Source organism: Vipera berus (assembly GCF_964194415.1).
Source record: "Vipera berus genome assembly, chromosome: 1".
Lineage (NCBI taxonomy): Eukaryota > Metazoa > Chordata > Lepidosauria > Squamata > Viperidae > Vipera > Vipera berus.
In genome coordinates, this window is record NC_138202.1 from 358,756,971 (window position 1) to 358,776,842 (window position 19,872).

At 43.5% G+C, this 19,872-nt stretch overlaps 1 protein-coding gene across 1 annotated transcript; it reads right to left on the reverse strand.

Moving 5' to 3' along the window:
* Positions 1-3,710: 3,710 nt before the first annotated feature.
* SPATA22 (spermatogenesis associated 22) lies at positions 3,711-16,772 on the reverse strand (the record flags this gene model as incomplete). The annotated part of the gene is made up of 7 exons (XM_081313253.1): positions 3,711-3,902; positions 4,883-4,980; positions 5,663-5,792; positions 6,374-6,604; positions 8,673-8,737; positions 12,246-12,374; positions 16,727-16,772. 7 exons carry the CDS (start codon positions 16,770-16,772, stop codon positions 3,711-3,713), a joined length of 891 nt encoding a protein of 296 aa, XP_081169379.1.
* Between the last annotated feature and the right edge of the window lie 3,100 nt (positions 16,773-19,872).

Below are 19,872 nucleotides of genomic sequence, written 5' to 3' on the forward strand. Positions count from 1 at the left end.
TATTAATATCCCTATCTCCCACTCTTGTTTCACCTCTGGCAGTCCCAGAATCAGGGTAGATAAGGAGGGGTTTTAATACTAAGATTAAGTCAGTAGTAGCAGATGGCACACAAATCCTAAAGAATATAAGAGGAACTGTGATCTGTAATCGCCAAGCAAGTGCTTAAAATTTGTAATTTTTTGTTAAAAAGAACATGAACCTTTACAAGATGTTTACTATATTCCCTTCAGTGCTACAGGTATCCTTGCTTAATGACGGGTCGCTGAGTGACCATTTGTACGATGGACATCCCCAGGGTTACAGGCAGTCGTCAAATTATGACCATAATTGAGCCCAAAATTTATGTTTCTAAGCGAGACATTTGTTAAGTGAGACTTGACCCATTTTACGACCTTTCTTGCCATGGTTGTTAAGCGAATCACTGCCGTTGATAAGTGAAGTCACCTGTTTTTTAAGTGAATATGGCTTCCTCGTTGACTTTGCTTGTCAGAAAGTGAATGGCCACACACATACACACGCAGTCACGCCATCGTGTTTTGGCTGCTTGGCAACTGGCTCACATGGACGACCATCTGCGGCATCCCACAGTCGTGACCACACTTTTTGTTGTGTTTCTGGCAAAAGCTCCCTTTGAAGAAAATGGATGTGCTTAAGAACCACTGCAAAAAAAGGTCATAAGATCATGTCATGTGGCGATCTGCTTAACGACTGCCACAATTTATATCCATGTAACGGTGGACTCAGTGACAGTCATAAATCGAGGACTAACTTTATCGCAGAATGCATTGGCTAGTTATTGGCAGAGCGCTCACTAAATCCATCCAGCATTTATTTACAGTTGTCCCATAGTGAGAAAAAAAATGGAAGTCATCGTCAGAAATCATATCTCTGTTCATTTTCAGTGCTGAGGGGGTGAATGTAAGCCCCAAAACTGAATGAACTTTTCAACATTTGGAGAGGTAGGTGGGACCTCTAAACAGCCCAGGGATGCCTAAGTACAGGTAGTCCTCGACTTATAACAGTTTGTTTAATGACCATTCAAAGTTACAACAGCACTGAAAAAAATGCCTTATGGCCATTTTTCACACTTATGACCGTTGCAGCATCTCCATGGTCACATGATCAAAAGGTTGATGTTTGGTAACTCATTTTTATGACGGTTGCAGAGTCCTGGGGTCATGTCATCAGCTTTTGCAAACTCCTGACGATCACAATTAATCAGTGGAACCACCTGCCTCCAGAAGTGGTGAATGCTCCAACACTGGAAGTTTTTAAGAAGAGACTGGCCAGCCATTTGTCTGAAATGGGATAGGGTTTCCTGCCTGAGCGGGGGGTTGGACTAGATGACCTCCAAGGTCCCTTCCAACTTCTTCTTCTTCTTCTTCTTCTTCTTCTTCTTCTTCTTCTTCTTCTTCTTCTTATTATTATTATTATTATTATTATTATTATTATTATTATTATTATTATTATTATTATTATTATTATTATTATTATTATTATTATTATTTGAACTTGAGCCAGTCGTGTGCAGCGGCAGCCAATAAAATCCTGGGTTGTAGGAACAGAGGCATAGAATCAAGATCACGCAAAGTATTTAGTACCACTTTATAAAACCCTAGTGAGGCCACACCTGGAATGCTGCAGCCAATTTTGGTCACCACACTACAAAAAAGATGTTGAGACCTTGGAAAAAGTGCAGAGAAGAGCAACTAAGATGATCCAAGGCCTGGAGACTAAAACATACGAAGAACGGCTGCGGGACTTGGGTTTGGCTGGTCTAAAGAAAAGAAGAAACAAGGGTGACATGATAGCAGCGTTCCAGTATTTGAGGGGCTGCCACAAAGAAGAGGGGGGGAGGTCACGTTATTCTCCAAAGCACCAGAGGGAAGGATGAGAAACAATGGTTGGAAACTCTTCAAAGAGAGAAACAATCTGGAATCAAGGAGAAACTTCCTGACAGTGAGGACAATTAACCAGTGGAACAGCTTGCCACCAGAAAACATGGTCGCTCCATCAATGGAGGTTTTTAAGAAGAGGCTAGACCAGGGGTCAGCAACCTGAAACAGTGAAAGAGCCACTCGGAAACGGTTCCCTCACAAAAGGAAAAACTGGGAGCCGCAAAAAATGTGTGCGCATGCGCGTACATGCGCACATGTGCAGAACAGGTTTTGACTGAAGAGTGGAGCCAAGGCGAGATATGCACCTACCCTGCATATTTGAATTGATTGGTTGAACCTTTTTAGTCCCACTTTTTTTTGGGGGGGGACTGCACATGGCAGAGGACTGGGAGCCGCAGGAGACGGCTGAAAGAGCCGCATGCGGCTCCAGAGCCGCGGGTTGCAGACCTGTGGACTAGACAGTCACTTGTCTGAGATGGTATAGGTCAGGGGTCAGCAACCTGAAACAGTGAAAGAGCCACTCGGAACCGGTTCCCTCACAAAAGGAAAAACTGGGAGCCGCAAAAAATGCGCAGAACAGGGTTTGACTGAATAGTGGAGCCAAGGCGAGATATGCACCTACTCTGCATATTTGAATTGATTGGTTGAACTTTTTTAGTCCCACTTTTTTTTTTTTTGGACTGCACATGGCAGAGGACTGGGAGCCGCAGGAGATGGCTGAAAGAGCCGCATGCGGCTCCGGAGCCGCGGGTTGCGGACCTGTGGTATAGGTTCTCCTGCTTGAGCAGGAGGATGGAATAGAAGACCCCCACCCCAGGTCCCTTCCAGTTCTTTTCTATTCTAAAGTCAATGTGGAGTCCAGATTCATTTAACAGCTGTGTTACTAACTTAACTACTGCAATGATTCTCTTAACTGTAGCAAGAAACTGTTGTAAAATTGGACAAAGCTCACTTAACAAATGCCTCACTTAGCGACATAAATTTAGGGCTCAGTTTTGGTCTTAAGTCAAGGACTACCTGTATAAACAGGGCCCACTGAATGATGTCTTTCTGTTGGGTTAAAGCAAAATCTGGACGGAAGATTTAAAGGAAAATAAATAGGTATGAATATAAGCATATAATAAGCAAGGCGATCAAACCGGTCAGTCCTAGAGGAGATCAACCCTGACTGCTCTTTAGAAGGCCAGATCCTGAAGCTGAAACTCAAATCCTTTGGCCACCTGATGAGAAGGAAGGACTCACTGGAGAAGAGCCTCATGCTGGGAAAGGTGGAGGGCAAGAGAAGAATAACGGGACGACAGAGAATGAGGTGGCTGGATGGAGTCACTGAAGCAGTAGGCGTGAGCTTAAATGGACTCCAGAAGATGGTAGAGGACAGGAAGGCCTGGAGGAACATTGTCCATGGGGTCGCGATGGGTCGGACACGACTTCGCAGCTAACAACAACAAATAAGCATTCTGTTCTGCCTTGTTTACTTGGTCTGAAGACATGAGGCAATAATAATTGGTCTCCATCCAATTTTGAACATATTTCTGCAGTGCCTACTCTTCCCATGTAAGGAGATTTCTACCAATTTAAATTGTTAAATTGGTAGGGGGAAAAAATAATCCACCCGTATTAAAATATTAGAAACAAACTGAGTTTATTTTTTTTTATGACAGCAGTTCTTGTCAATGTTTTCACCCGAGCGATGGCGAAGGAAAAAGGACTTGTAGAATGACTTCCCTTTTGTGTTACAACCTCCAGCGAAGACGCATGAAAATAAGTGACGCGTTTCTTCAAAGATTTCTGAAATTCTGCATCGGAGATATTTAAATTTCGTTGCTGGTTTTCACAAATCGGCACATCTCCCCGTCAGCGGCCTTGACGAAATCCTGGAAATTTTGCTGTTCGGCGGCTGTTGCTGGCCTCACAGAAACACATTTGAACACCTTGCGTTTTGCGTCGTAATTTCCCATGCACCTGTGGACTCGACCTCTGATTAATCTGGGTAACTCACGATCCTTTTTTTTCAAAGAAGAATAAAAAGTCATTTCTGTTCCCCCCCCCCCCCCGTTACTCCTTTCGTGTAGAAATAGCACCACCAAACATCTCTTGCCAATTTATTTAATTTTAATTTAATTTAATAATATTTCTATACCGCCCTTCTCCCGAAGGACTCAGGGCGGTGAACATAATGTACCGGATCACTTTTAATATACCTTTTAAAAGATTTATGGGTAAATTTTATCGCAGTGATAAAACTGACCAGTTGCAAAATAAAGGTATTATTCACAATCATCAAAATTTAGGATCTCTATAGAAATAATCAAATCTTTATGAAGGATCACTTGGGCAGAAGAATCTTTCAGAACCTGGATGCGTTGATTATACAGGTAGTCTTCGACTTGCGACTCCAACTGAGTCCAACATTTCTGCTGCTAAGCGAAACAGTTGGTAAGTGAGTTTTGATCTGTTTTATGACCTTTCTTGCCACAATTGTTAAGCAAATTATTGTGGTTGTTAAGTGAATCTGGCTTCCCCATTGACTTTGCTTGTCAGAAGGTCGCAAAAGGGGATCACGCGACCCCGGGACACTGAAACCGTCATAAATATGAGTCTGAATTTTGATCACATGACCATGGGAGGGGTGGTGGTGCTGCAAAGGTCATAAGTGTGAAAAATGGACATAAGTCACTTGTTTTAGTGCCATTGTAACTTTAAGTGGTCACTAAGGTTGTAAGTTGAGGACTACTTGTATTTATGTATTAGATTATGGCAGGGATCCTCAAACGTGGCCACTTGAAGACATGTGGACTTCAACTCCCAAAATACCCCAGCCAGCCATGCAGGCTGGGGAATTCTGGGAGTTGAAGTCCACAAGTCTTCAAGTGGCCACGTTTGAGGATCCCTGGTGTAAGTTGTCATGGATTCAGCATACCTAGGTACATCCTTGATTAAAGATTACACAAATATATATACATATATGTATATATACACTTACAATCTCATAAAACACGCACGTCACGGTTTCTTTTCCATCTCTCAAAAGGAAAGTTTTTGACCCAAATTGTCCGGGGGTAACCGCAGAATCCAGAACACCTAAAGAATGCAGTGTAATTATTGGTCTGAAAGCTTTTCAGGGTGAAGACAAACCCCGTTCGGTGGCTTTTGTAAGAAGAGACATGGTGGTTTAGAAATGATAGCCATGATAAGAGGCCCAGATTTAGCACAGCTGTGGGCCTGCCCTGGGCAACGGGCTGAGTGAAAGCTGTACAAGGAGCCTCTAAGCTTTACTACAGCTGACTGCCTCCTAGGAGATAAACATATATTGACAGAAATGGGGATTTGGAAGACATGCTGCTATTTCTGTAAGCAAGCAGCTGAGAGTGCCGGTGGTCCTCGACTTAACGGCCACCACTGGGAGCAGAATCCCCATTGCTAAGCAAGTTGCACCTGATTTTGTGAACTTTTTTTTTTGCCATGGTTGTTAAGCGAATCGCTGCCATTGTTAAGTGGATCCTGCCATTGTTAAGCAGACCCGGGTGCCCCCGTTGACTTCGCTTGTCGGAAGCCAGCTGGGTGGGACGGCTGCGTACGGCGATCCCACCACTCCGGGATGCTGTAACCGTGGTAAATAAATCCCTGTTGCCAAGGGAAAAGTGATAGGCTGAAGAGGTTGGCTGAACTGTTTTTAAAAGTAATTGGCTTCTTTGGGAAGGTAAGACCAATATTCTGGTTTGGAAAACTGCCCCCACAATCCTACTAACTATGGAATACTCACCCAGCACTTCAAATAACAGTGGAGTTTTATTAGAATATTGACTCCAGTGCTTCATGCTTTCAATGACAGCAGATAAAATTCGGAGAGAATTCTCTTTTTCCTTCGCTTTAGAGCAGCCCGCCGGCTTTTTCTTTGATACAGGGACAAGAAAAAAAAGAGAAGAAGACAGATAAGCCAAAGATGATTGCATCATATCTGAGTTTAAGTGAGAATGTGGCTGTTTACAGTTAGTCCTTGACTTACGACCACGATGGAGCCCAAACTTTCTGCTTATTTTTTGAGTTTTTGCCCCATTTTACAATCTTTCTGGCCGCGGTCGTTAAGTGAATTATTGCAGTTGTTAAGTTAGGAACACGGTTGTTAAGTGACTCTGCTCGTCAGAAGATTAGAAAAGTTGATTTATATGACACCCCCCAGGGCACTGCAACCGTCATAAGTGCACGCCAGTGGCCAAGCGCCTAAATTTTGATCACACGATTAAGGGGAGGCTGTAGCGGTGATAAGTGTGAAACACGGCCCTAAGTCACTTTTTTTTCAGTGCCGTTGTAACTGTGAAGGGACACTAAGTGAACTGTTGTAAGTCGAGGACTATCTATATAAGTCACCAAGTGCCTCAAGCGACTGTTTTTCAGTTTGGAAAATAAGTAGGTTTGGAAGGAGATTTCCCCAACATCCTTCTAAAAATATAGGCATGCGTGATTTTTTTTTTACCTGAATCGTTTTGTTCTTTTGCAAATGGTCAGCTTTTTCCTTGAGGGTGATTTGTTGGGAAGGGCTGTGCTTAAACGTGTAGGAGGGATCTTGAGTCCGCAGGTTTCTGAACCTGGCTGTGGGTACCACAGGCCACTGGGAAACAGCTGGATCCCAGTCTTCTGCCGCTTCTGTTCTGCTTCTCTCCGATGCCTGTGGCAGGGCAGCTGGTTTCTGGTACACGGCTCCAGGCTTCATCCAATAACCGGGGTGGTCGTGCAGTTGTGAAAGCTTTTTGCTCTCCGTTCCGTTGCCAAATGCTGGGAAGTCATTTCTTTTCCAAGCATTAGTACTTTCCTCCTGCCTGGAGTGAAATAAGACCATCTATTATCTATCTGTCTTTCTACCTCGCTTAACAAATTTCTCACAGAAATTTGGGGCTCGGTTGCGGTCGTAAGTTGAGGACTACCTGTATTATGGTTTGTAAAAGGGCTCCCGGCATCCTTTGGGTACTCTTTGCTGAATCCCCAGATATATTACAATCCTCCCTGTCTTTATTAAGATAGGTGTGGTGTCGTGGTTCCGACAGATGAAACTCTTCAAAAGAACTTTGAGGCATCGTTTACCTTAAAGCAGGGGTATCAAACTCAATTTCATTGAGGGCCGCATCAGCATTGCGGTTGCCCTCAGGGGGCCGGGTGGGTATGGCCTGGGTGGGCGTGGCCTACTGGGTGGGCGTGGCTAGAGTGCGTATGGCCTACTGGGTGGGCGTGGCCAGCTCTACATGGTTGGCATCAAGGGTGCCTATGGGGGCCTGGGCAGGAGTGGGACAGATCTGAGGGTCTCTGGCGGAAGGAGGGTCTCTGGGCCAGGGCCAAGGCAGAGGGGGCCGTTCCCTCACTCTTTCCAGGATGGCTTCGCGGGCCGCATGAAATCACTTCGCGGGCCGGATCTGGCCCCCGGGCCTTGTGTTTGACATGTCTGCCTTAAAGGATCTTTTATTTGAGTAGCATAATATCGGCACTTCCATAATCGAAGCCCAAAAACTCAATTCCCCTCCCCTGGGCATATAGTATGAAAGCACAATTCCCTCCTCCAATTAACGGTCATAAATCACATTCCCCAATTAGCTTGAAGCCCGGGCTTCCCCTCCAGCTCTCCAGCCCGCCAATACACTATCAGCTCTGGGCTCAGTCACCTTGATTCTCACACTACATTTAGTGTTGTTATGTCTAGCTGGACTCTCGTTCACATCCCCCCACCCCTCCCAGCATCATCTAAGTCTAAAAGCGAAAGGGAAAAAGATGGCTACGTTTCCATCTGTTGTCAATGCAAAAACATCCATTGTGAGCGGCGTTGACATAAGGGCTGGGAGGGGTGGGGTGGCGCTAGTGGGAGCACATGGAACAAGCTGGCATAAAAATAGAATCCAAGGGGCAGGAGGGTAGAATCGCTACGGGCTGGGTGGTGATGTGTGCGCTGGGGTCAAATGCTCTCCCTCCTACCCAGTTTGTAAGATTTGTTTTTTATTCCCCTCCCTTTCATTTCTGGCAAAAGGGCTGATCTGAGAATTAAAAGCGATCGGCAGAGCCGCGAAAGGCGGATCGGACAGAAAGGGATGCGGTTGCAGGAGCTCACAAATGATGGCATCAACTGTGCACTGACACTCCTTTTGGAGACTGTCGTCACCCACCTCCAGTTATTCAGGTTGCTTCCTGCATGAGGCACTGTCGGCTTCGATGTGTGTTTTTGCCCTGACAAAGAAGATGGCACAGCAAGCTCTGTTGGGCTGTGGAGAAAAGGGTTTAGTCATTACCGTGAATGGAGAAGATTAAAACCTACATACAGTATACAAGCAGTCCTTGACTTACGTCCACCATGGAGCCCAACGCTTCCGTTGCTATGCAAGACAGCCCTTCATTGAGATTTGCCCCCATTTTATAATCTTTTCTTGCCACGGCTGCCGAGTGAATCGCTGCAGTTTTTAAAACGAGTCAAAGGGAACCTGGCTTCCCCCATTGATTTTGCTTGTCAAAGGGTCGCAAAAGGCCGTCACGTGATCCTGGGACACTGCAGCCGTCATAAATATGAGTCGGTTGCCAAGCGGCTGAATTTTGATCACATGACCACAAGGATGCTGCAATGGTTGTAAGCATGAGAAATGGTCATAGGTCATAGATTTTTTTTCTAGTGCCATTGTGACTTTGAATGGTCACTAAATGAATGCTTGTAAGTCAAGGGCTACCTGTAGCCATGCAGTATTGATTTCCATAACCAGGAAATACATTTGATTTCAGGAATATAAAGATGTGGGACCTACATACTCGAAGCCTACTGTTTTCTGCAGTTGGATCGGTTCTGGCTGCTCAGTTTCCCATCCGAAATCTTGAAAAAAGTCAAAGGATAAGATAAGATCAGGTAAGATAAGATAACCTTTATTGCCATTTTTTTTTTACTATGGGCACAACGACACACATCAAAAATGAAATTTAGTTGCCCGCTCTCAAAGTGAAACACATCCATGACACACACCTAAAACATACTACATACAACATATGTATAGACCTACACCCCTACATATACATATGAATATTAAACCCTGTCCATCTTGAATATACAACGGAAGGAGGAAGCTTGAGAGTTCACAAGGTTAATGCTGTGTGGAATGAAACTGTGGCTGAATCTGGATGTTCTGCTACGGATGCCATGAAGCCCCCTCTGCCCAGAAGGGAACAAGGAAAACAGGTCGTGAAGAGGGTGTGTCGTGTCCCAGACAATCTTGCGGACCCTACTCAAGCAACGCTTCTGTGCTGTTGTGATTCAGGGTCAGCCTGTGGGTTCGGCAGTTGGGTCGGACGAATCAGAGGAGGAGGGGGGTGTTGAAGACCTTGCTGAGGGGGTTGAAGATCTTGCTGATGAGAGCCCTCAGGCAGGCCCCTCCCACGTGGTCACCATGGAGACCCAGCTGTGTGAGCCTGACAGCGTGGATGAAGATGACCCACAGCTGGCCCTGTTCAAGGACGCCCGACGCAGGAGGCAGTCAAGTAGGAGTAAACAGAGGAAGGCTGTGGGGCTTCTCGGAAGGAGGCAGAGAGAGGCCACGCCCTGAACTCTTTATAAAGGGAATGTTTGGGGAGGGCTGGTTTGCTGAAAGCAACCGCTCAGATAGTGTTTCAAAGCTCCTGTATCTTGGTTCGTGTCTTGTTTGTTTTTTGTAGTAATAAATTTGGCAGACGTCATTCCAGCCTCTTGCCGTTTATAAAGGGGTTGCCTTTTCTGCAGGGCCGGTAGCAGGCTGGTACAGAACATGTGCCATGTCCTGGATGGGAGGGAGGGAACTGCCAAGGATCTTTTCACCACTCTCTGCACCGCCTTCCTGTCCGAAGCAGGGATGCTTCCAAACCAGACTGTGATGCCGTACAACAGGCTGCTCTCGATCGTCCCCCTGTAGAAAGTGGTCAGGACAGGGGAAGGAAGATGTGCTTTTCTCATGCGACGCAGAAAATGCAGGCGCCGCTGTGCCCGCTTCGCCAGTTTCTCGCTGTTGAGCGACCAAGCCAGCCTACTCGTTAGCTGCACACCCAGGAATTTGATGCTGGTAACCCTCTCCATAGGTGAATCATTAATGGACAGAGAAATGTGGCTGTGCCTGCCTTTCCTGAAATCGACAATGATCTTTTGGACACAGAATGATCAGTTTGAATCAAGGTCCTGATCCAATATGAAAAAAGAAAATGTGGACTGTGTTATATGTGCATTGTTACCATTCCTTGTGACTTAGTGCTCCACTTCTGAATTTTTGATTACCTGAGTTTTGAGGCAGTATTTCTTGATTTTGTTAACTTGAAGATATGTGGACTTCCAACTCCTGGAATTCCCCATTCAGTAGAGCTAGGGAATTCTGGGAGTTGAAGTCCATACATCGTAAAGCTGCTGAGGTTGCAAAACATTGCTTTAAGGGAATGGATCTATTGCTGGTGCCTCTGCTTTATGCTTTATTCTATTTCCAGAAAGCCTTGTCTGCCGTCTATATTTTTGACAGGTTTATCCATAAGTGATTCCTTTAATGCAGCTGTCTCCAATCTGAAGAGCTTCAGAGAAGATGTGACTGTAACCATGAGAATTCCCAATCCAAAGAGATAAACCATCTGGAGCAGGGGTTTTCAAATTTGGCCCTTGTATGACTTGTGGACTTCAGGCATGCCTGGCTGAGGAATTCTGGGAGTTGAAGTCCACAAGTCATACAAGGGCCAGGTTTGAAGACCCCTGATCTGGAGGGTATCTGGATGGGAAAGGATGGCCTAACTTTTAAAAGTGTAGTGCAGTGAACCCCATCTTTTTGGCCACCAGAGACTAGTTCCATGGAGAGACGTTTTTCCACGGACCGCAGCGGGTGTGGTTACATGTGCTGCTTGCACCCCTGGATGTGGTTTCACTTGCTTGTTTGGGTAGCCTCGTTTCTGGCACGCTACAGACCAGTGACAGTCCACAGACCTGGGGTTGGGGACCCCCAGTATAGGGTCTTCTGCTCAAGCAGAGGATTGAACTAGAAGACCTCCAAGGTCCCTTTTGCCCAGGTTCACCTGGTGCGCCAGTTGCAGCCCTACCTGGACCGAGATGCCCTACGCACAGTCACTCATGTGCTCGTGACGTCCCGGTTAGACTACTGCAACGCTCTCTACATGGGGCTGCCCTTGAGGACCACTCGGAGGCTTCAGCTGGTGCAGAATGCAGCCGCGCGGGTTGTGATGGGGGTTTCCCGATACTCCCATGTAACACCTCTACTCCGTGAGCTGCATTGGCTTCCGGTTGCCCTCCGGGTGAGATTCAAGGTGCTGGTGATGACCTATAAAGCCCTAAATGGCTTGGGTCCAGGATATCTGAGGGAACACCTGCTGCCGGCATCAAGCTCCCTTCGTCCTGTGCGCTCCCACAGGGAGGGTCTTCTCAGGGTCCCGCTGGTCAGGGAATGCCAGCGGGCGATCCCCAGGGGGAGGGCGTTCTCTGTGGGTGGGCGCGCCTGCCCTATGGAATCAATTGCCGGTGGAACTCAGGACTGCCCCGACCTGGCTCTTCAAGCTGTCCAGCCCAGGCTGATAGTTTTAACTGGGTTTTTTTTTAATTTCTTCAGGGATTTAATTTAATCTTTTTAATTGTTTTTAATTTTTGTATTTTTGTTTTTACCCTGTAAACCGCCCTGAGTCCTACGGGAAAGGGCGGTATATAAATTCAATAAAATTCAAATTCAAATTCCAACTCTGTTATTCTGTATTTCATATTGTTTACCCCCAGCTTCTGGAAATTGGAAAGAAAAAAAACCTGCCTGTAAAGATGGCTAATAACTCATGATAGACTCAGCCCTCTAAATAACCTATTTTATAAGATGATACTTGTATCATCTTTCAGTTCTAATTTTAATTCAAGGCATGGATGGGATGTGAGTAAATGTCCTTTTGGAAAAAGCTGGGTTAGCAGTGATATTTATGGTTGTCCTATTATACATTTACATTTTTCAAATATGCAATTGTAGAGACATGAGGCAAATGCAAGGTGAAAACTTTTCACTTTTCCCCTTCCCCCTCTCTCTCAATAAGAATAGAACTAATTATTATTCCAATAATTAATTCTGGCAGAAATGTCTATAGATGTCTTTTCAAGGATAAAGAAAAGGATAATTTTTTTCTTTTTTTGCATTAATACAGAAGCACATTAAAGAATATTCCTTCCTGTAAACACACAGACCTGAAATCTTAACAGTTAAAAAGCAAAAATAAAAAGTGTAAAGTTACAAGAGTTATAATTTAAATGCAAGGGAAATTTTAACCCAAGGCTAGAATTTTTTTTTTGCAACAAAGGTGTATTTCCAGAAATGCACAGTCCACCACTCACTCACCTGCGAGCATGGCCGAGAAATTGAATTGATCAGCTGAATTGTTACTGCTTAGGTCATTTTTAAGCGGGTTTGATGTGAGAGGTTGTTTGGTCCTTTTTTTCTGATTGAAAAGAGGAACCGGAAGACAGCCTAAGGTTTGAAGTGGCAACATAAAAACACAATTATTAAATAGGTAAATGTAAAGGTTCCCCCACTCGTTTCTAACTCTAGGGGCCGGTGCTCATCTCCGTTTCAAAGCCGAAGAGCCAGCGCTTGTCCGAGGACGTCTCCGTGGTCATGTGGCCGGCATGACTAGACGTCAAAGGCGCATGGAACGCTGTTACCTTCCCACCATGGTGGTCCCTATTTTTCTACTTGCATTTTTACGTGCTTTTGAACTGCTAGGTTGGCAGAAGCTGGGACGAGTAACAGGCGCTCACTCTGCTACGCAGCACTCGGGATTCGACCCGCCAAACTGCCGACCTTCTGATCGACAAGCTCAGCGTCCTAACCCACTGAGCCACCGCGTCTCTCTAATTATTAAATGGCTAATGCTTTTGGTGCAATAATCTATACAGGAAGTCCTTGACATACAACAGTTCATTTAGTGTTCATAGTTAAATGTCTATGGAGATTCTCAGTCCTTCAGGTCAGGGTTGTCCCAAAGCTTTTTCAAGAGGCAATTGGACATCCTTGTTTTTTTAAAAGCAAAGAGGCTCCAATCAGCAAGGGCTTAGCTACTTTGCTCCTCCACCCACCTTAACTCACAGTATTGTAGCTTTTCCCAACTCTGAAGACATTTCGCTTCTCATCCAAGAAGCTTCTTCAGCTCTGACTGGATGGCGGGGAATGGTGTTCAACAGTGAAGGGACACAGGGCAGAAAACCTCCTGCAGAAAGCACAGCGCCACAACACACAGCCCTTTCAGCAGGTCCAAGAAGGCTCCACACCCATTGGCACCACTCAGGTGGACCCTGAGGACACAGGTAAACCCCCAGGTGGCCTCAATGGCTCTCTAAAAGAAGGCAAAAGACCAGCTGTCTGCACCCTCCTGTCAGAGCTGAAGAAGCTTCTTGGAGAAGCGAAATGTCTTCAAAGAAAAACAAGAAAGTCGGGTTGCCTCCTGAAAAAGCACCTTTGGTTCAAAGTTACAATGGCACTGAAAAAAGTGACTTGCGACCATTTTTCACACTTATGAACATTGCAGCATCCTCACGTGATCGCAATCCAGACGCTTGGCAACTGACTCATATTTATGACGGTTGTACTGTCCCAGGGTCATGTCATCCCGTTTGGCGACCTTCTGACAAGCAAAGCCCATGGGGAAGCCAGATTCGCTTAACAACGGTGTTTACCAACTTAACAACTGCAGTGATTTCCTTAAGAAGTGTGGCAAGCGAGGTCGCATAACGGGACGACAAAATTCATTTAACAACGGTCTTGCTTAGCAACAGAAATTTGGGGCTCAGTCGTGGTCGTAAGTTGAGGACTACCTGTCTATTCAGAAGCTCACAGCCTGGCATCCCAATATGCAATTTGCTTGAACGTGGCAGTGGTGTGACAGGGGCACCCTGCAGCTCGTTCATCGGAAAGGCGTAGATCCCTGTTTGGAGAACTGCTCCACATTTGGAATCTCGTCCGTTCAGGAGATACAAAGGATTTGAACGGAACTCCTTGTAGCATCTCATTGAAACCTTTGGTATCCAAACAAATTGATTTGCTTATATGTATCTGCCTAATTTATCATTACCTTAACCAAAGATGACTAAAGCATCCTTGCTCAGTGGAACTCTATACTTCCCATGCTACCAATTCAATACTATCGGTGTTATTAATGTCTATTGAGAGGGTGTCCATTCTGCTTATCGTTTTTTTTGGCACCAGGCAAAAACCTCTTTCTTATCTGCCTAGGCATTTTCAACACCCTCCATAATTATTCTCATTGCTGATTTACAGTTTGGTCACGTTTTATTAGTGGATTGTTGCCCATTTGGGTTTATTACATTGTTTTATTGCTGGTACTGTCGTAGCTGTAATTGTTGTTACTCCCCTCAAGGTATCCTGGGAATTTGTGCTGAAAATGCCTTCCTCCCATCGATCAACCCGCACAAAGTGAAGTTGTTTTTTAGGGATTGCACAAAGACCGTGATCCCTTGTCTACAAATGTGTCTGATAGTCTTTGCACAAGAGAAAAATGAGAGGAGGGGAGAGATAATGGTAGGGTGGAAGAAATGGAGTGGGGGGGAGGGGAATCCTCTGTGAATTTTTCATAAAGGTTTGTTATAATGCCTAAGGCTCTGCATTTTTTAAGACCTTCCCTTTTGCTTTCTGGCACATTCTAATAACCAAACAATTATGGTTAGTTTGTCATTAATATTGATCAGTGCATGAAATCTACTCAGAAAACATTTGTTATGCCACCAATGAAAAATATGATAAAATAAGAATTGAGCTTTTCCAGATTACACGGTCACCCATGTAAGGGGAGTAAATTTGGGTGGGGCATCCCCTAAGAGGTGTGTATGTGTGTGGGAGGGTGTTTAAAAAGGTAAAATGGCGATTGAAGTCCCAGCCCCCTTTGTATGTGTGTTGCAAAGATTAAAAAAAAAAGAGTCTGGGTTTTAATGATACAACCACAGCCACCATTTTGACTTTTTGATGCTCCTGCAACTGGGGAGAGATTTAACACAATTTAAAAACCATGTGCAATGTGTTTATCAGGATTCCTTCTCCCAGGGGAAATTAAGTATGGGAAGAGAAGAATGGGAGAAATAAAAGTAGTTCTCAACTTACAACCATTCATTTAGTGACCTTTCATGGTTACGCCACTGAAAAAAAAACAACTTACGACCAATCCTCACAGTTACAACTATCGCAACATCCCCAGGGTCAGGTGATCAAAATTTGGGTGCTTGGCAACTGGCATGTATTTACGGCAGTTGCTGCATCCCATTTGTGAACCTTCCCAGCTAGCTTCCAATAAGACATACCCAACAATTGGGTATGTCTAGTTTAATGAAGAGAAGGACGAGGGAGGACATGATAGCAATCTTCCAGTATCTCAGGGGCTGCCCCAAAGAAGAGGGAGTCAAGCTATTCTCCAAAGCACCTGAAGGCAGGACAAGAAGTAACAGATGGAAACTAATCAAGGAGAGAAGTAACCTAGAACTAAGGAGAAACTTCCTGACAGTGTGAACAATTAACCAGCGGAACAACCTGCCTCCAGAAGTTGTCAATGCTCCAACACTGGAGTTTTTAAGAAGAGACTGGACAGCCATTTGTCTGAAATGGTATAGGGTTTCCTGCCTGAGCATGGCTTGGACTAGCTGACTTCCAAAGTCCCTTCCAACTTTATTATTATTATTATAAGCAAAGTCAGTGGGGAAGCTGAATTCGCTTAACAACCATGTGATTCACTTAACAACTGCAGTGATTGGCTTAACAACTGCAGTAAACCATTACAACCATGGCAAAAAAGGTCATAAAATCAGACCGGACTTGCTTAACAAGGATCTTGCTTAGCAATGAAAATTCTGATCCCAGTTGTGGCCATAAATCCAGGACTATCTGTGTTACAGAACTGTCTCCTGACTGAATAGGATGCAAGAGGGGAGGTGTGGGATCCCCTTTTGCATGCACTGCAACCCAAAGCCTTAAATAATATTGCTCACTCCACTCATTTCACTGGTCATTGGTTGACAATTATAATAACTCTTTTGAACAAAAATGATTAGGGGATTGGAGGCTAAAACTTATAAAGAAACGGTTCCTGGAATTGGGTATTAATGAAAAGAAGGACTGGGGTGACAGGATAGCAGTGTTCCAATATCTCAGGGATTGCCCACAAAGAAGTGGGGGTCAAGCTATTCTCCAAAGCTCCTGAAGGCAGGACAAGGAACAATGGATAGGAACTGATCAAGGAGAGATTCAACCTGGAAATTATGAGAAATTTCCTGACCGTGAGAACAATCAACCAATGGAACAGATGTTCAGAAGTTATCGGTGCTTCACCACTGGAGGCTTTCAAGAAGAGACTGGCCTGCCATCTGTCAGAAATAGTGTAGGGACTCCTGATTAGGCAGGGGGTTGGACTAGATGACCTACAGGTTGCCTTCCAGCTCTGTTATTTTATTCTATTCTGTTCTGTTCTGCTCTGCTCTGCTCTGCTCTGCTCTGCTCTGCTCTGCTCTAGTCTAGTCTAGTCTAGTCTAGTCTAGTCTAGTCTAGTCTAGTCTAGTCTAGTCTAGTCTAGTCTATCAAAAAGAGAAGCAACCTAGAACTAAGGAGAAATTTCCTGATAGTGAGAACAAATAATCAGTGGAACAACCTGCCTACAGAAGTTGCGAATGCTCCAACATTGGAAGTTCTTAAGAAGAAATTGGACAAGCATTTGTCTGAAATGGTACAGGGTTACCTGCCTGGGCAGGGGGTTGGACTAGAAGACCTCCAAGGTCCCTTCCAACTTTGTTATTCTGAATTCCACCCCAATAAAAGATGAATACCTGCTGTACTACGCATCAAAGAACTGTCAGTGAAATTCCTCTTCATTTCTAGATAACAGCACCTGGAAAAAAACATAATTGCATTTTAAGTTCCTACTGTAGACCTCTCCTGCACACATTGAGTTGCCATTATCTAAAAATACAGAATCTGTGATAATTTAACCATGCAATCCTATTCTGCTCTCAATAATATTTTGGGAATAAAGCTATTCTAGATATTTCAGTGGAAAACTAATGCCAGTTGCCACCAAATTAAGCCTTTTTGATTTGTTTCTTTAGATTTCTTCCAATCTGCACCATCTTGTCAACTTTTGGAGCACCAAAGACATGAAAATATTCAGCAATATGCTGTAGGAAAAGCTCACAGCCCTTTTTAAATGCCTTGATTTTTATTTTATTTTATTTTACCTTTTTATTAGTTTAATTAATAATTTAGTGGTTACATTATATTGTTTTGCTAGTACAGTTGTACAAAACTATTTTTGTCTGTTCATAACCTAAACATAATGGCTTTTTTTAAAACAGCATGATTAGTTTTCATAGCAAGAGTGGGGCTTTTATGTGATCAATAATTTCAATATTAAAGTGGTCTTCTCTTAAAAGAAACTGGTGGGGAGAAGAAATCTGCAGGTCTCTAGAGCTTAAAATACTGTAGATACTCTTCTGGAAAAAAAGCCAACCTTTTTCCATTTAGAGAACTTAAAATTAAAACATCCTTTTAAATGGATGGCATTACCTCTTTAAACAGTGCTGAAGTACATGTGATTAAACATTTTTTTTAAAAAAAGCTGTTATTACAGAATGAAGTTATTTATTTATTTTGCTATAAAATATATGATATATATCTATATCTTTAACGTAAAAATATGCCTGGGATTCGCAGTTTTAAAATTATTAGGGATATATATATATATATATATATATATATATATATATATATATATATATATATATATATATATATGTGTGTGTGTGTGTGTGTGTGTGTGTGTGTGTGTGTGTGTGTGTGTTTGTGTGTGTGTGTGTGTGTGTAATTTAAATATCTTAGCTTAATAATATACATAATATGCATACATACATATAATATGCACTTTACATATGCATATAAAATATATATAATTGCAGTTTTATATAGCTATGGGGTAAGCTACTCAAAAGAAACTAAAATAACAGACAAATATTAGATAGCTGATAATGGTAGATAATAGATAATGATAGTAATGAGGAACAGCTAATTTAATAGATAATAAAAGACAACGAACAATGGATGATATATAGACAAAAGATCAAGATAGATGATTGATAATTGTTAATGATCAATGATAGAGTCACTCTAAGAGTAAGATTGACAGTAAGTAAATTTGACAAATAAGTAAATAAAAATAAAATATATAGTGATAAACAAATAATAATGGTAAAAATAATGAAAGATGAAGAATGAGATTTATAAATATGGGATGGATGGATGATGGATGGATGGATGGATGACAGACAGACAGACAGACAGACAGATAATAGCTAGTTATGATATTTTATTTTATTTATCAAGTTTTAAATGATTGAGAAATGAGGAATAATAGATTTAGATATAGATAGAGAGATGATAGAGAGAGAGAAAGATGATAGATGAATGATAGATAGATGATAGAAGATAGATTGAGTTATACTTTTTATTTTATTTATCAGATTTTGAAACTGCCAATCTTCCTCACAGAAGGGCTCTGTAGTTACTATGGACAGACAGACACACAGACAGAATTGTATTTGGACAAAAGCTGTAAACCTAGTCCCCATGATTTATAAGCCACAATTGTTGGCTTTGCAGCCTGAACCCAGTTCTGGTTTCCTTGTCCAAACATGGTTAATCAACACCGTGGCTCAGAGAGATGGAAGCCTCTGGTTCAGGTACATGTAAAAATGGTGGAAAGGAGCCACAAATTATCACAGCTTAGAGTTTGGAGGGAGAAATGTCAAGAAAAATCTGAGCCTTTATCGATTTAAAGACAATTTTACTTTTCTTGACTGCCTGTCTCTTTGCTTCGGATCCTGTCAAGCTCCCCTCACAAGGGCTTATCTGAAATAATCCCAAGAATGTTTCTGTTTTGTTTCTGGAAAATAAAAATGGTTGAGGCAGGAGATGGGCTTTCCTTTCCTTTCTGAGAGAAAAGTCTAAATCTGAACTGATCAGGAGGGAGACGAAGGACGGTCCAGGAGGGGAAGGAGCCAAGATGGATGGCGGGGAAAGAGAGAAAAAGGCGGGAAAATGGCACTGCGGGGGGGGGGGGGGGCGGGGGCGGGGAAAGATACAGAAATATCTTTCACTCTTTTTTTCTATCTTTCTGAGTTTGGTGCGCCACCCAGAGTCCACAGGAGTCAGATGGCCAATAAATTTAAATAAATAAATAAATAAATAAATGATGGTGGTGATGATGATGATGATGATGAAACTGTTCTGGGGACACGAGGGGCCTCAAGGCAGGAATGGCAGGATTGGTGGGGTGAGGAAGAGAAAGAAGAAAGAAAAAGTGAGGAAGGACTCCGGTTTCCTCAGGCCCTGGGAGGAAGAAGCTACTGAGGAGTAAAATGGCAGGGGGGGGAGGAGGAAGAAGAGAAAGGAAGGAAGGAATGAAGGAAGGAGGAAGGGAGAGAGAAAGAAAGGGAGGGAGGGAGGGAGGGAGGGAGGGAGAAAGAAAGAGAAATAAAGGAGAGACGGAGGGAGGGAGAAAAAGAAAGAAAGTAAAGGGAGGGAGGGAAAAAGAAAGAAAGAAGGGAGGGAGGGAGGGAGGGAGGGAGGGAGAAAGAAGGAAAGGAGGGAGGGAGGGAGGGAGGGAGGGAGGGAGGGAGAAAGAAAGAAAGAAAGAAAGAAAGAAAGAAAGAAAGAAAGAAAGAAAGAAAGAGAAAGGAAGGAAGGAGGGAGGGAGGGAGGAAGAAAGAAAGAAAGAAAGAAAGAAAGAAAGAAAGAAAGAAAGAAAGAAAGAAAGAAAGAAAGAAAGGAAGGAAGGAAGGAAGGAAGGAAGGAAGGAAGGAAGGAAGGAAGGAAGGAAGGAGAGGGAGGAAGGGAGAGAGAAAGAAAGAAAGGAGGGAGGGAGGGAGAGAGAGAGAAAGAAAGAGAAAGAAAGGAGGGAGGGAGAAAAAGAAAAAAGAAA